This window comes from Lucilia cuprina, chromosome 6 (assembly GCF_022045245.1).
Source record: "Lucilia cuprina isolate Lc7/37 chromosome 6, ASM2204524v1, whole genome shotgun sequence".
In the NCBI taxonomy this organism is placed as follows: domain Eukaryota; kingdom Metazoa; phylum Arthropoda; class Insecta; order Diptera; family Calliphoridae; genus Lucilia; species Lucilia cuprina.
Genome location: NC_060954.1, coordinates 53151032 through 53168459, shown reverse-complemented (window position 1 = coordinate 53168459; position 17428 = coordinate 53151032). Strand labels below are relative to the sequence as shown.

Here is a 17428-nt window from a genome sequence, read left to right as displayed (position 1 = left end):
GGACTATAGACTAGTCTATACTCTGGACTATAGACTAGTCTATACTCTGGACTATAGACTAGTCTATACTCTGGACTATAGACTAGTCTATACTCTGGACTATAGACTTGTCTATACTCTGGACTGTAGACTAGTCTGTACTCTGGACTATAGAATACTTACTATAGTTTTGTCTATAAACTGGACCTTATTCTTGTCTATATTCTGAAGTGTAGACTTGTCTATAGTCTGGACTATAGTTTTATCTATAGTCTCATCTTTATATATACAATACATGTTTCATCATGTTTTAATGAATTTTTGGTTTGCTTTTCAAGCAATTCAATTAATTTAATAAATGCTTATAAGTTTAGAAACAATTTAATTATTTCAATTACAAAATTTTGTTAAAATTTTATGTTTCTCAATTATATACATATTTGTGTTATTTTCAAAGAAATAATAAAAGAATATGTTAATTTTTTAGTATTTATAATTCCCATTAGGATGTGAGATGCAATTTGTATATTTTGTATATATTTCTTTTTTATTTATACTTACAGCATATAAAAGAAATTATCACTATCTTTTCTCTTCATATTGATATTTTCATTTTGTATGTGTCTGCTATTATTGGCCGCAGTCTCTCGAAAACCATTTGTTTGCGCTGCCAGACCTTTGTTTTCATTGTTTTGATTTAAACTAGAAACATCTTTTGTTTGTCCAGACGAAAAGAAACGTAGAGTTTTATCCATGATGCTAATTGAAAAAGAAAAACATAAACAAAAAAAAAAACGTAAACAAAGAAATTAGAAAAATAAATTTGTTAAAAATGCGTAATAATGTTATAATCTTGTTTATATACATAAAATATTAATAAATATCTGTAGAATTCTTATCAAATATATATATTTAACATATATTTATTAATATTCGTACTATATTTTCGGTATAAAGTCAAGGTGAAGGCACTCGTTTAACTGATAACATTTAAACGATAAACGAAAACATATTTTGAAACATACATAAACATCTGAGAAAATCTTTTACAGTGATTGTCATAAATATTTGAACACCATGAAAGATTTTATTGAAAAAATGTAGATAAACAAACTTTATCTAAAGGTATAATAATAATATATAAATAATTTTATATTTATTTAAGGTTATGACTTTGTTATTTGTCAGACATTTCGATAACCAAATTACACTATTGCTTTTATTTTGCTCTGCACTGTAACTAATAACATATGATGTACAAATTTAAACACTTAATAAAGGAACACACGCCTCGTTTTAAAGACTATTCCGACATATAAAAACACTTGTGGTTATCTTTTGCAGACCTGTGACATTTTAATTTCTATATTCTCGTACGAGATTTTTTTTATATGTATGATCACCAAGAGATTTGAAAACAATTGTGAATTTATAAATAAACTAATAAGTTTTTATTTTTATTCAAGTTATTTTTAAATAAATATATTTTTTGATATTGCATTGTTTATGTATTATTAATGTATTCTCCCAGAACAAAGAACTCTAAAAAGTGTGTAATGATCATACAACTTATAAAAATTAACATAAATTAAGATAATCGAACAGTTTATGAATGTAGTTGTAGATACAAAAGTATCTTTTGTTCGATAACAAGAATGAAGTAAGTCAAGCTCGACTATATGACACCATACAAAGATATAAATATATTTTTAAAAGGAAAAATTAGATCGGAGCTTTATTCAATAATGACTACAGACTATACGATAAGACAGACTATAAACTGTACTATATTCCAGACTATAGACTGTACTATAGTTTAGTCTATAGACAGTACTATAGTCCAGACTATAGACAGTACTTTAGTCCAGACTATAGACAATACTATAGTCCAGACAATAGTTTAGATATATACTGTATTTCAGACTATTGACTGTACCATAATCCAGACGATAGACTATACTATAGTCTAGACTATAGACAAGACTTAGCCGAGACTATAGCTTCGACTATAGTCCCGACAATAGGCTATATATTATAAACTACAGTATAGTCCAGTTAATAGTGCAGACTATGGACTGTGCTACAAACCCGACTTTTGAATATTCTATAGCCCAGACTATAGACTGTTCTATAGTCTATAGACTATTCTATAGTCTATAGACTATTCTGTAGTCCCGACTAGAGACTATTCTATAGTTCAGACTATAGACTATTCTATAGTCCAGACTACAGACTATTCTATAGTCCAGACTATAGACTATTCTATAGTCCAGACTATAGACTATTCTATAGTCCATACTATAGACTATTCTATAGTCCAGACTATAGACTATTCTATAGCCCAGACTATTGACTATTTTATAGCCCAGACTATTGACTATTCTATAGCCCAGACTATAGACTATTCTATAGCCCATACTATAGACTTTTCTATAGTCCACTCTGTAGACTATTCTATAGTCCAGACTATAGATTATTCTATTGTCCAGACTATAGATTATTCTATAGTCCAGGCTATAGACTATTCTATAGTCCAGGCTATAGACTATTCTATAGTCCAGACTATAGACTATTCTTTAGTCCAGACTATAGACTATTCTATAGTCCAGACTATAGACTATTCTATAGTCCAGACTATAGACTATTCTTTAGTCCAGACTATAGATTATTCTATAGTCCAGACTATAGACTATTCTCTAGTCCCGAATATTCTAAAACCCGAGAATATACTTTAGTCCCGACTATAGAATATAATTTAGTACAGATTATAGACTATAGTATAGTCCAGATTATAGTCTAAACTATAGACTGTACTACAAACTCTACTTCAGACTAATTTATAGTGCAGACAATAGACTACACTATAGTACTATACTAAAGTATAGACGAGACTTTAGTCGAAATCAATGACAAGACTATATTCCCGTTTATGGACTATACGTAATTCAGACAATACACGAGACTTTAGTTCAAACTTTTGACGATACTATGTTCCAGACTATAAAGACTATAGACGAGCATATTGACTAGACTATAGTGTTGACTATAGACTAAATTAAAATCCAGGCTACAGATTCGACTATAGTCAAGGCTATAGACTAAAGTGCAGACTATTATGTATACTTTGGACTAGAGTATAGCAAACATTTTTTCTTCGACTCAAGAATCGATTCTGTGCCGATTTTGTATGAATATAGCACGAATATTTCTATTAGTTATTATACATTAGCACAAATATAATAATACCTTTCTACCGCTATAGAAGTATAGGGTATTAATAGGATACCTTTCATTCTAAAATTTATTGACTTGACTAAATCGATTCGATTTATATAATTTAAGATAAAGATGAATTCAAAAAAGAACAAGTTTTGTATATATTTTTAAATTTTCTTTCTTTTTACGAAATTAAAACGATTTATTAAAGTTAATTAACTTTATTTTTTCCATTGATTCAATTAAACATTTTGCTGCTAATTAAAATTGCATTTTTCATGTTTGTGAGCTTAAAAACTTTATAATATTTTATACGTTACATTTTTTTGCCAATTAATTGGCAATGATTTTTGATTAATTTACTTAATATATAAACATTTGCCTTGTGTTAGTATGGTGGCCTCGTTAAAATTACTATTTGAAGTTCATTTTACAATTTATTTTTGTTAAAAAATTTTAAAGCCAAGAAATGCAATTCAATGCTAAGTAGTTTGGAAATCAAAATAGACTAAGTGATTTCTTGAAAAATTGGTCTTAATTTGAATGAGGTTTATATTTCCCTTTTTAGTGAGGTATTTTTACCCTGAATTGTACTAATAGTTTTAAAAAAGTATGTTCAATCTGTCAAATATATACAGTGAATCAACTAAGTTTTTTGCCTACCTTTTTTTAAAAGAATTTTGTTTTTTATTCATACATTAAATTCGAAAAACACAGGTAAAAAGTAAATTTAAAATAGAAATTGTGTAAAATGGTAAAACCAAGAAAAAAATATTAAAATACAAATTTTGGTGCATTTGTTGTTGCATTTTATTATTTTCCATCATAATTTGCACTTCAATAAAGTATTTTGCATATTGAGAATTCCGATTAAATTCGTTGGGTTTTTCAAATTATTTTTTAATTACTTTTTGGAATTTATTCCTTTATTGTTAAAAGGACGAGAGTTAAGTATTTTTCAATTGTAATTTGCAAAAATCATATCCTCTTTGTGTGAAAATGTGATGTTATTTGCCTTAAAAATGTTTAAAGGATAATAATGAGACAATTTCGATATAAAAAATTAGTTTTGATTTCTAAAAAAATATAAAACAATGCTTCAAAATCTTGAACAGCCAAACTCTTGATTTAGCTTCTCCAAAATCCATATACGAACTAGGAGGAACACTATGTTTACATTTAGACCTCTAAACAGTCCTTAGAATGCATGGAACCAATGTAAAGTAAAGTGTCGTGTATTACAGGAAAAATACCTAATTTAGATATTTTAAAGCCTTTGGTTATCATACCCCTTTGGTTATCACACCCCTTTGGTTATCATACCCCAAAGGTCAGCAGCTAATACATACACTTATAAATATTTAGAACCCAAATCAAGAATAACTATCCAGATCCTAATATGTCTACTATATCTTATTCATAAAATAAAACATTTAAAATATGAGGTTGAAAATCGGGATTTTAGCATGTAATAGTTCTATAGTGGTATATGGTGATGTCCACATACTTAGAGAGACTAGGATGGTACTTAGTATTAGATTTATTGAATAAGAATCAATATTCTACAATTTTAAATAAAATTTACACAGAACTCCCCAAATAAATGGTATTTATCAATACAAAATGACCAAAAAACCAGATTATTTCTAGGTCCAAATCCATTGATTATCTAATATATGTATCCAATTCAAATTACTTATTATTTTCGAAATTTAATCAAAGAAACGATAGATTTAATGTTAAATCAATTATTGATAAATTCTTATAGGTATATTGAATAATAAATCGATTAAGAAATGTCGTTCTACTACTAAAATATCTACAAAATGTTATTCTAATATATAGAAGTAATAAAAATATTAAAATTTATAAAATATTGCAGCAATATTAAAAAAATGAACAAGAAACCTAAAAAAGCAAAATACTTTATTGACCTAGAAAATTAACAATACGTTCATATTTTATCAAAAATCTCGTTAATTAATATGACGATTTTACTTTTAATGGTAGAAAATTAATAAATAAAATATTCTTTCAAAAAATACAACAACCAAATTGCTTTATTTTGCTATAAATAACTGTTCAGATAAAGTTTTTTTCTTAAAATTTATAAAATTTTACATAGGCAAATTATTTAATTGATTCACTGTATTTACACTTTTTTAAAAACATAAGGTAAACAAGTACGAAAATGTGATTTTGTGATAAACAATTCATTTGTTTCTTATTTAACAAAATAAAATGCATTTGTTTTTTCTTAAATATTAACCCCATACCAAGTTGAGCTGATTGGTGTATTGGGCCATATGTCATGTATATATTTACATGAAAATATTTTTGGGAATAACATTTCATTTTTAGACACACAAAAAAACATAACATTAACATTAATCTCTATAGGGGATTGATTGAATATTTTAACATTCATTTACAAATCTATCATCGTATTCGTAAATGCTTAATAAAGTTGTTGATGATTTATTATAGGAATTAATATTTTTTTATGTTTTTTATTGAACTTCTCTGAATTATAGTTGAAAACAGTGTAGTATGAGACGATTATTCGGTTGTACTGTTTTCTACACATGTGTATGTATAAATGTATATCGTATTTCTTTTGCCTAGAATTCGGTAAAACACTTTATTAAAAGTAAATAATATAAAACATGTTTTCATATATGTACATATACATATGTATGTACATAATTGTATGACTCTTGTGTTGTTTTTTTCGTTTTGCATTAATTGTTGGTTTTTTTATAATCATTCAAGGCATTTTTAGAAAAAAAACATACATATATTTTAAAAAAGTTGTCTATAATAATATGATCTACTATTTAATTAAAATAAATTTAATAATATTAATTTTTTTCCCAATAATTCTAAATGCACAATTACTACGCATTTACAATAACATATTGATTAGGGTTTTTTGAACTTTGTCACTTGGCAATTTCGAAATACTTTAGATTGCATTTAATTACATTGTACACTCAAACCAAAAAAAAACAAAATAAAACTCGTATAATATTACCGGTTTATTCTGATTTTTCGTACCTTTTTATAGTATATGATTTAAATTATTAATTTATATTATTTTTTTTAGTTTGGAAACACTTTATTATAATTATATAGCAAGTGGTTTAATGTTTATTTTCTTTTAACAATATTGTAAAAATGAATTATTAAACAAATTAAGTGAAAAACACGATCGTTTCTATAAACGTCTCTGATCAAACTGAATTCGGTTGTTTATTTTTTTCTACTACAATCTACTATTGATGCAGATACTCGTACTCGTAATATACAAATAAATATACATACACATGATGTGTATATACCTATATGAACATGCTATGGGCACACATCAGGGACGGAAAATAGAAATTACAGTTTTACGTTCAGTAAAATGCCGTAAAACAAGCTGATTTTAACTAACTGTATCTATCTATCTATGTATCTATCTATCTATCTATCTATCTATCTATCTATCTATCTATCTATCTATCTATCTATCTATCTATGTATCTATCTATCTATCTATCTATCTATCTATCTATCTATCTATCTATCTATCTATCTATCTATCTATCTATCTATCTATCTACCTACCTACCTATCTATCTATCTATCTATCTATCTATCTATCTATCGATCTACCTATCTGTCTGTCTATCTACCTACCTAACTATCTATCTATCTATCTATATATATAGTCCTAAATAGTAGGGGATGACACCCTAAACTGTCCAGCCCACACAACTTCACTTTACCCATGGAGTTTTATTGTAAGCCTTCAAAACCATTTAATATTTACAAAACATTACATAATTATTCAACATTTAAGAAATAATTGAAATTGGCAACTTTATTTTTTCTAGGCTCTGAGCAGATAAAAAAACTCTTCTGCAATGTTGATACATTTAAATAATATTTATTTTCTAATTTTATTATACAAGATAAACTTATATACATTGAGATTGAGGAAATCTTTACTTCTGCAACCCTTTGAAAACGTTGAAAATTATTCTATATTACTTAATTATAAGCTATTAGCACTTTCTTTAGTATATTCCATTATTTTCGAATAAACAAGTCTACAAACAGAACTTTCAATAATATTTTTTTGTTCCTCTGTTAAATTTGATTCACTTAATTTATTGGCCAAACATTGAAATAATTGCATTGTACAGTTTTTCGCCATTTGTTTAGTTTTTCTTTTGGTTGTACTCACTATTTCACTATCCTGAGTACTGTATTCGGTGGTAAAACGTTTACGTTTATTGCTCCTTTCACTTATTTGATAATCTTTAGTTGAATTGGTCTCAGCTTGCTGTGTAGCCTTAATATTAGCAGTGCTATCTGTCAATTCAAAAGGATCCTGTGATGAATCTTCAAAATATGAATCTTCTAAATCGCTGCAGTATTCAGCAGTTATATCTAGAGAACTTTCAGATATGTTATGCGAAGTGCTGAAATATAAAGAAAACTAAATAAAGAAATTCGTATACTTTTTGAGCAATTTATAACTTACAATTCTGCTGGGTTTAGTTCGTCTAAAAAAGTAAAATATTGAGCATATTTATAAGGTTTTCGAAAGATATTAATTTCTGGTTTCTCCACAAATCTTTTATACTTTATGTAGGCATCACGTAAATTCCGAAATTTTTTCTTGACTTTTTCACCTGCAATTATATCAACAAAAAATAGAAGATCATTTTCTTCAAAACAAAGTATATCCTGGCAATACGTACCCGGTATTCCTAGATCAATGCCAGTTTTACTCCACAAAGAATTCTTGTAAACAAAATCTTTATATGATTCTGATTGTTTATTGTAGAGACAATCATGTTTTTTAACTTCATTTATTATATTTAAATTTGTATCCATTTCTATATTTGTTTTTAATTTTTATTATTATTTTAGTATTTTTAATTTTTGTTTATGTTTACTATTTTTCTTTGAATGATTTCTAAATTTTTCTTCTTCTGTTTCTGAACACATTCATTATGGAATGTTCACACAGGGAAAAGGCAGCTAAATGCAATGTTGATACATTTAAATAATATTTATTTTCTAATTTTATTATACAAGATAAACTTATATACATTGAGATTGAGGAAATCTTTACTTCTGCAACCCTTTGAAAACGTTGAAAATTATTCTATATTACTTAATTATAAGCTATTAGCACTTTCTTTAGTATATTCCATTATTTTCGAATAAACAAGTCTACAAACAGAACTTTCAATAATATTTTTTTGTTCCTCTGTTAAATTTGATTCACTTAATTTATTGGCCAAACATTGAAATAATTGCATTGTACAGTTTTTCGCCATTTGTTTAGTTTTTCTTTTGGTTGTACTCACTATTTCACTATCCTGAGTACTGTATTCGGTGGTAAAACGTTTACGTTTATTGCTCCTTTCACTTATTTGATAATCTTTAGTTGAATTGGTCTCAGCTTGCTGTGTAGCCTTAATATTAGCAGTGCTATCTGTCAATTCAAAAGGATCCTGTGATGAATCTTCAAAATATGAATCTTCTAAATCGCTGCAGTATTCAGCAGTTATATCTAGAGAACTTTCAGATATGTTATGCGAAGTGCTGAAATATAAAGAAAACTAAATAAAGAAATTCGTATACTTTTTGAGCAATTTATAACTTACAATTCTGCTGGGTTTAGTTCGTCTAAAAAAGTAAAATATTGAGCATATTTATAAGGTTTTCGAAAGATATTAATTTCTGGTTTCTCCACAAATCTTTTATACTTTATGTAGGCATCACGTAAATTCCGAAATTTTTTCTTGACTTTTTCACCTGCAATTATATCAACAAAAAATAGAAGATCATTTTCTTCAAAACAAAGTATATCCTGGCAATACGTACCCGGTATTCCTAGATCAATGCCAGTTTTACTCCACAAAGAATTCTTGTAAACAAAATCTTTATATGATTCTGATTGTTTATTGTAGAGACAATCATGTTTTTTAACTTCATTTATTATATTTAAATTTGTATCCATTTCTATATTTGTTTTTAATTTTTATTATTATTTTAGTATTTTTAATTTTTGTTTATGTTTACTATTTTTCTTTGAATGATTTCTAAATTTTTCTTCTTCTGTTTCTGAACACATTCATTATGGAATGTTCACACAGGGAAAAGGCAGCTAAAGACATTATGATCGCAAAACATTTGCAAGTAGATGGAGTATATAGATAGATAGATAGATAGATAGATAGATAGATAGATAGATAGATAGATAGATTGATAGATAGATAGATAGATAGATAAATATATATATATATATATATATATATATATAATATATATATATATATATATATATATATATATATATATATATATATATATATATATATATATATATAATATATATATATATATATATATATTATATATATATATATATATATATATATATATATATATATATATATTATATATATATATATATATATATATATATATATATATAATATATATATATATATATATATATATATATATAATAGATAGATAGATAGATAGATAGATAAATAGATAGATAGATAGACAGACTGATGTTTTTTAAACTTAAAATATATCTCTACATTCTTTAATTATTGTATAGCACTTAAACATCAATAAAATCATGAACTTCACACACAATGAGCAGATACCAATCAATAGAATAAATATTAATTACATGTACTATGCAGGTACCAAACTATATTTAATTCAGTTTAATTTTAAACTTTCGCCATGAATCTGGAGCGCATAATACGCGTAACTAGTGGTTATTTATTTCTAACCGGTTACCAAATACGTTGGTACGATCGAAAATCATTACATTATCGCATAACAATATGTGGAATTTTATATTTCCTAATACTGATCCTTATATATCTGATCTGTTTCTGTCATCATTTCGAAAATTCGGGAATGCTTAAAATGTTATTGGATATGTCAGTATTTTTAAAGGATTTAGTACGTTTGCAAGTGTTACTAGGACTTAAAGTCTTCATATTTTGCCTGCTGGAATGGAAGAGTTTAAATAAAATTTGCAATGGTTTGATACAGATTTGCAGGGTAACTTTAAAACGTCAAAATTCCTTTGATCTTTCCGAAGCTATTGTCTATCTAATGTTTTTCTCTACGTTAATAGTGGGCTTAATATTTGCTTTATATATAGCAATAGAGCTCAAATTTGAACTACCACCTTTGGATCATATAATGATAGGTATGGCTTTATTTATACCACATTTTACTTTGGCCAGTTCTTTGCGCCTCTATGCCTTAGGTTTATGGTGTATTAAAGGGGAAATATATGATTTAAGTAAAATGTTAAAAGAACAAGATATTGATAATGTTGCGGAAAGCAAATCAGCAGTTGTGGTAGTGGAAATTGTTAATCCAGTTTTTAATCAAAATTCTGAAAATGCTAACATACAGGGATTTTACGCGAAATTTTCGCAGCGCTTGGATTGTATAGCAGATTTTCTAAAAGTGTTTGATGGCACTTTACAGCGTCAACTGGGTGTTTTGTTGGGTTTAAATTTTAATTGCTTCTTGGCTGGCGCTTATGGTCATGTTTATTTTGAAAACTTCTGGAAGGTTTTGTTTATTGATCGTAATCGTCGTATTTTTTATGCTGCCAACACCGCCATATTCGTTTGTATTCTAATGGATTATGCGATTTTGTTAATAACGAGCTGGAGTTTTGATAGAGCGGTAAGTAAATATAAAACATAAGACAGATTAAGAGAATCACTAACAGATAGATTTCCATAGATTAATTCTAAATTAATTTTAACATTTTTCAAGAATGTCATTTTTATTATGTTTCTTATTAGTTTTTAATTAAAATTTAATAATTTTACAGAAACAAAATCTCTACAATACAATCGTAGGGCGTTTATATGGAAATAAACCATTTGCCGGTGAAATCAGAACAATTTTAAAATACATTAAACATAAATTGTCGAAAAACTTTAAATTGAAGCTATTTGGTTTAGTGGAATTTAATATATGGAATTTTTTAATAGTAAGTTCTAAACGTAAATATGTATTTTATAATTAACTTACGAAATAAACAAAAATTTTATCATTTTATCTACTTTCAGCTTCAAGGTTTAATGAGTACAATAATTGCTTTAATAGTATCCCATCAATATTTAAATGATGAAATTAAAGCACTTAATGAACGTTTTGATAATAATGATTCTGATGAAATATAATTTTAAGCTAAATAAGAAAATTTGTTTTATTTGTAATCATCTTTGTATAGGCGTTTCATGTAAAAAATTTATTTTTAGTTCGAATATGATTTGAATGTAGATGCATTTCTTGATATATTTATTAACGGTTTTAATTTATACTAACTTCCGACTACAACCCTGTTACATTTTAATTTATACTCGCACTGAACATACCCAACAGAATACCACTCTGTGTTTAGACAATAATAAAGACGTTTTGAAACACCCTGTAAAATCAAGCGGCGTTTGCAAGAAAATATTTCATTTTTTTTATTAATTTATAAATTTATGCAAAATTTTGTGAAAAATAGTTATTAAATCATGAGTGCTGGTAATATGTTATATGGGGGTGATGAAATTGGTGCACTTGTGTTCGATCCAGGTCATCATTCGCTTAGAGTAGGCTATGCTCAAGAGGATACGCCAAAAGCTGAAATACCCTCTGTTGTGGGAGTGGGACCACAGTCTGCTGATACTAATATGGACTTGGAAACCAAAACAGATAATAATATAACACAAAATAGTAAGTTCTTTTTCTTGTTTTAAAAAGATGAATAGTTAATTTTGCAAAAAAAATCTGAATTCTCATTAGATGCTGATACCCACAAATACTATGTGGACACCACCTACATAAATGTACCACGTTCCAATATGGAAATCCAAACATATATGAAAGATGGCATGATTGACAATTGGGATCTATTCGAAAAGGTGATTGACTATGCCTATGCCAAAGTCATACAGTCAGAACCGGAATATCATCCGGTCTTATTTTCGGAAGCCTCTTGGAATGTGCGCAACAATCGTGAGAAATTGACAGAGTTAATGTTTGAAAAATATAATGTGCCCGCTTTCTTTCTGGTTAAAAATGCCGTATTGGCGGCTTTTGCTAGTGGTCGAGCCACCGCCTTAGTGGTGGACAGTGGTGCAACCCATACCTCAGCAGTACCAGTGCATGAAGGTTATGTTTTGTCACAGGCTGTGGTGAAATCACCTCTCGGCGGTGATTATTTGTCTATGCAGTGTCGTCAACATTTAGAAAAGGCTGGCATTGACTTGACTCCAGCCTATAATATTGCTTCCAAAGATGTGGTCAAAGAACGCGACACTCCACGTTTCACCACACGTAAACTGCCCGAAAATCTCACACAATCTTGGCAAAATTATATGATGAAATCTTTGTTACAAGATTTCCAAATGAATATATTGCAAGTTTTGGAAAATCCTTTTGACGAGAGAGTCGCCTCTCAGATACCCATGGTACATTATGAATTTCCAAATGGTTATCATCAGGAGTTTGGTTCAGAACGTTTTAAGTTGGCGGAAAGTTTATTCGACCATGCTCCCCTGGGTGCTGGCCAGTTGGCATCGACTAGTGTGGGCATGTGTGATGCTGATGTGCGTCTATCATTATATGGTTCGGTGGTGGTGACAGGTAAAATAAATAATGTTTATCTCATCATATGCGTCTTTTAATTACATACTTTATTTGTATTTATAGGTGGCAATACATTGCTTCAAGGTTTTCCTGAACGTTTAAATCGTGATCTACAATTACGTGCTCCCTCCAATACACGACTGAAAATGATTTCGGCCAATGGCAGTGTAGAAAGACGATTTGGTGCTTGGATAGGTGGTTCAATACTAGCATCAATTGGCACATTCCAACAAATGTGGATATCTTCACAAGAGTATGAAGAATCTGGCAAGAGTCAAGTAGAACGTAAATGTCCCTAAATTATTCATAAAATTAACAAAAAAATCTTTTATGCAAACAATATATTAAAATACAAATAACTTTAAGTTGAAGAAGACTACAGACCATTAAAACAACCACAAAAAAATAAACAAACAGGTAATTGAGATGAATGAACATTTAGTTTTTATTTGGTTTATAAGGAATTGAGAAATTAAATGCATTTTTAAATACTAGCAAATTAAACGTTTAAACGCTTAATTTGTATTTTGGATTTCGGTTTATTTTGTGTTTTTGCTTTTGTTGTTGTTTTATTAACTGCTAATTCATACAATATGGAAATGGACTGAATTTTAGGTTTCAATTCACTATTTGGTGAACTGAAAGCCCATCTATTACTGCGTTTTACGGGCTTCTTGTGCTGCAAAGATTCTTCGGTTATTTCCTGGCAAAGTTTTAAAAAACGTCACATTTTAGCGGACATGGTATTATTGCAAACACATTGCTGTAAGGAGTAATAAAAAGAAAAAATATTTTTACAATAGGCGTTAAAAAGACTCGATATAAACATACCTTAGCATCTAGTACAGCTTCTGTCCAATCTTCTTTGGCTATATTGGTCACAGCTTTCACTAAGATCTGTTTAACTTTGGCAACATTTTCGGCAAATGTCTTTAAAACATCTTGAACATTGACACCTTCACAACCCATACGCCAACAGTCATAATCGGTAGCAATTGCCACTGAACCATAAAGCAAACCAGCTTCTTTGGCTAAAACCACTTCGGGACAGGTGGTCATATTGATTAAATCACCACCCCATTGTCTAAACATGTTGCTTTCGGAACGTGATGAAAAACGTGGTCCCTCAATGGTGACAATGCAAGCCTTATCGTGTACATCAATACCTAACTCTTTGGCACTGGCCACTAGAATTTGTCTACATCTTTCACTGAAGGCCGGATACATGGGCAAATGACAGACACCTTGTGGACTGGTGTCGGCACCATCGTAAAATGTTTGTGCCCTCTTAGTAGTACGATCTATAAAATCGCTAGGCACTACCAAATTGCCGGGCTTAATTTCTTCACGCAATGAACCACAGGCGGTAGAAACAATCAAATGTGTGCAGCCCACTTGACGCAAAGCCCAAATATTGGCTCTATAGTTAACATTGGTAGGCATGATATTATGTTTACGGCCATGACGAGCCAATAACACACACTTTACACCATTGATTTCGCCTTCAATTAAAGCATCGGAAGGACTGCCATAAGGTGTAGTAACCACAGTTTCTTTGCGTTGTTCCAAAATATCAGGATCATCTAGACCAGAGCCACCAATAATACCAATCTGTTATAGCAAAAATATACCATTAGTCAATTCACTCATAATAAGTACAGTAAAGATTTACTACCTTAATGGGTACTGGTTCCAAATTGGAATCTTTACATTCAATGTGTAACATTTTCTTTAGTCTATTGTCTTCACAAACACACTTATCTCTTGCCGGAAATACAAGAACTGTAATTTCAATGAATTACAAAATTTAATGAAAGGGCTGAATCGGTATCATCTGGGGCCAATGAAATAATTGTAGTTCGTGATTTAGTGATAACCTCCACAAAATGTTGCCATACTTAATCTAAATAATCAATGAGCAATACGGTAACCTAATGCACATGACAAATTCATAAAAGGTGGTAGTATTTTATCAGCTGATGATTTGCAGTTCAATAAAAAAACAACAAAAGCTGTCAAAAGCAGTTTAGCTTGATAAATCTAGTGTGTTATCATTCTCTAGTGAGTGTGTGATAAAAAAAGTGTAAACAAAGCAAAATAATTTACAAAAAATTAGAAAATCCTTTCTGTAATAATACATAAATGGTGGGTGATCGCAGCATACAAGTCCTTAACATATCTAATGTTAATGCTCAGGGCAAGACCGTGCTCAACGATGGCAAACTCTTGGACTTGATACAAAAGTATCCTTTTCTCTATAATCCACGAGTTAGGGCCTACAACGATAATGACTATTCGTTATGGGCTTGGAAAAATATTAATGCGGCCTTTAATCGTTCCTATGCCAATGATCCGAATGCGGCATTTTCCACCGGAGATCTCATGCAGAGATGGGAAGTTTTGAAACCACTTATACAATGTCTTAGCAAAGCCTATGATCTGGAAGCCATACCAAAATCACTTAGAAACTCAGTGGTAAAAATCAGTACTGAATTAGATGATCAAAGTTGTAGTACCACACCCAGGCCCAGTAGTATGCCACAAAATTTGCTACTACAAAATATTTGTGGCATATCCAAACTAAACATGGACAAAAGATTAGCTTTAGAAAGAGATATTTTAGATTTAATACTCAGCGCTGAATTGGAGGGTAAACAAGCAACAAAATTAGATGCAGCATCTTGGAGCGAAGTATATGAAGAAGCTGATGATTTTCTAAATGATATTGGTTTTAAACAGGTACTACTTACCTCCGTTAATCATCAGGAAAAAATATTCTATCCAAATAATGTCAATCAACACAGTATAAGAGATTATGCCAAGTCAAGGAAATCTCGTGGTTGGGTACCACTAAAAGATGTCCATAAATTTATTAAACCCTGTCATGTTAGACTTGAACGTATAAATGTTGAGGATTATTTACCTCTGGCAAAGATGATAAAACTTGAAAAGCATAAAAGTAAGAATGTCAAAAAGGAAATATCGAATATGGAATCATTGGAAATTTTCGGAATTTAGATTTTTGATAATATTGGTATCATATTAGACTTAAGTTTATAAATAGAATAAAGAGATTTATAAATAAAGGATTTTGTATTATTTTGTTGAAAAAGTTGAGGCCGTTTCTAGGCATCGGAATGTGGCGAATTATTTGACCAGAATGTGAACTCTAGCGTGATATTAGGTAAATCGTTAACATAGTCGTTGTCCCCTTGTTAGTCTAAACATTTTATCGATAGTCTAGCAATGAAAAATAATCACTTTTGAAGATGTTTTCTAAAGAAAACTACTGATCGATAAAGACGTTTTGTAAAGATAACTGATCGTTAAAGACGTTTTGTATAGAAAACTGGTCGAAGAAGATGAGTCCGGGGAAAAATTAAACGACAAAGAAGTTTTATAGTGAAAAAACTAATCAATATGAACGATTTAGACATTTTCTAAAGAAAACGTTTAATATAAACACTGATCGATAAAGAAGAAGTGTAAAGTAAAGAGATCGATGTCTTATCAATTTAGTACTCGATATGAAATTGATCGTTTAAAAAGTATTCGATAGAAACATGTTAAATGATATAGTATTCCATAAGAAACTTATAGAGGAACAAGTTTTATAAAGATAACTGATCAATGATGAATTGATTTTAAAGAAAACTAATCGATCTTTGAAGTTTTTCTGAAGAAAATTGATCGGTGATCTATTAGATAAAGAAGTTTTCTATGAAAAACTTAACGATGATTTGGAAGATACTGAAAGAAGTTTTCTGAAAAACTGGTCGTCGAGAGATTTTTGTAAAAAAAATAGTTTGACAGGGAAATTTTCGATAAAGACGTTTTCTAAGAAAACTGATCAAAAAAGAAGTTTTTTTTTAATGAAACTGATCGTTTAAGGTGTTTTGATAGTCAGGCAGCTTTTAAAGCCTTGCAGTGTAAAACGTTACATTCTAGCTTGTTAAGCAGCTGCAAAAGGGACCTGCAAGAGTTAGTCAGGTTATACACATTAAGGCTGTGTTGGGTACCGGGATACTGTGACATACAGGGTAATGAGATTGCAGATGAATGGGCTCGACAGGGCTCGGATTTGGAGCTCGATAGTAGGGTCGGTTCGGTAAAACTCCCCATTTGTCATTACTATAGGCTAATTTACGAATATTTCAGAAACTTCACCAACCACTGCTGGCACAGTAGGCTGAATTGTAGGGTTTCTAGGACACTATGACCGAAGTTAAATCCAAAAGCAACCAGAGAATGCTATTAGGACTGGACAGGAAGAGTATAAGGATTTTAGTAGAGGTAATAATTGGACACTACTTAATTGAAGCATTTAGAGGTAATGGGGTCGGTAACACACAGGATTTTTGCAGGTTGTGTGTATTTTATGAGACTGTCCCAGATTACAGAGTCTGAGACTGAAATGGCTAAATGGTAAAGGATTCCACGATGAACTAGGCCTTCATCAGGGGAATTTTTTGGATTTTCAGATAACAGACAATTAAGGATTTCCCTTTCATGACCACTTCCTTTCTTTGTT

The 17428-nt window shown here is 29.5% G+C and overlaps 6 protein-coding genes across 6 annotated transcripts in view; 3 read left to right on the top strand and 3 right to left on the bottom strand.

Annotated features, from left to right (window-relative positions):
* Positions 1 to 8155, bottom strand: part of LOC111687248 — a 13166-nt gene extending 5011 nt beyond the window's left edge. The window contains exons 1-4 of the mRNA XM_046955203.1: positions 7950 to 8155; positions 7730 to 7880; positions 7430 to 7667; positions 541 to 738 (exon numbers count right to left, since the gene is read on the bottom strand). Of these exons, the coding sequence (XP_046811159.1) occupies positions 727 to 738; positions 7430 to 7667; positions 7730 to 7880; positions 7950 to 8085 (537 nt within the window). The 5' untranslated portion in view covers positions 8086 to 8155 and the 3' untranslated portion in view covers positions 541 to 726. The remainder of the gene's footprint in view (positions 1 to 540; positions 739 to 7429; positions 7668 to 7729; positions 7881 to 7949) is intronic.
* An 85-nt stretch (positions 8156 to 8240) lies between these two features.
* On the bottom strand, positions 8241 to 9269 carry LOC111679479. The gene is made up of 3 exons (XM_023441055.2): positions 9085 to 9269; positions 8865 to 9015; positions 8241 to 8802 (listed from the first exon to the last, which is right to left on the bottom strand). The coding sequence occupies exons 1-3, from the start codon at positions 9218 to 9220 to the stop codon at positions 8373 to 8375; spliced, it is 717 nt and encodes a 238-aa protein (XP_023296823.2). The 5' UTR covers positions 9221 to 9269; the 3' UTR covers positions 8241 to 8372.
* A 569-nt stretch (positions 9270 to 9838) lies between these two features.
* LOC111679481 lies at positions 9839 to 11453 on the top strand. Its single transcript, XM_046954335.1, has 3 exons — positions 9839 to 10932; positions 11084 to 11245; positions 11325 to 11453. Exons 1-3 carry the CDS (start codon positions 9964 to 9966, stop codon positions 11436 to 11438), a joined length of 1245 nt encoding a protein of 414 aa, XP_046810291.1. The 5' UTR covers positions 9839 to 9963; the 3' UTR covers positions 11439 to 11453.
* Positions 11454 to 11593: 140 nt separating this feature from the next.
* On the top strand, positions 11594 to 13328 carry LOC111679465 (actin-like protein 6B). The gene is made up of 3 exons (XM_023441039.2): positions 11594 to 11982; positions 12052 to 12894; positions 12961 to 13328. The coding sequence occupies exons 1-3, from the start codon at positions 11781 to 11783 to the stop codon at positions 13194 to 13196; spliced, it is 1281 nt and encodes a 426-aa protein (XP_023296807.1). The 5' UTR covers positions 11594 to 11780; the 3' UTR covers positions 13197 to 13328.
* On the bottom strand, positions 13319 to 14788 carry LOC111679467 (S-methyl-5'-thioadenosine phosphorylase). Its single transcript, XM_023441040.2, is given in 3 exon segments — positions 13319 to 13660; positions 13729 to 14508; positions 14573 to 14788. Coding segments are annotated over 3 exon segments (1095 nt in total). The 5' UTR covers positions 14624 to 14788; the 3' UTR covers positions 13319 to 13396.
* A 113-nt stretch (positions 14789 to 14901) lies between these two features.
* LOC111679472 lies at positions 14902 to 15983 on the top strand. The gene has a single exon (XM_023441047.2). The coding sequence runs from the start codon at positions 15040 to 15042 to the stop codon at positions 15913 to 15915; it is 876 nt and encodes a 291-aa protein (XP_023296815.2). The 5' UTR covers positions 14902 to 15039; the 3' UTR covers positions 15916 to 15983.
* Positions 15984 to 17428: the final 1445 nt, after the last annotated feature.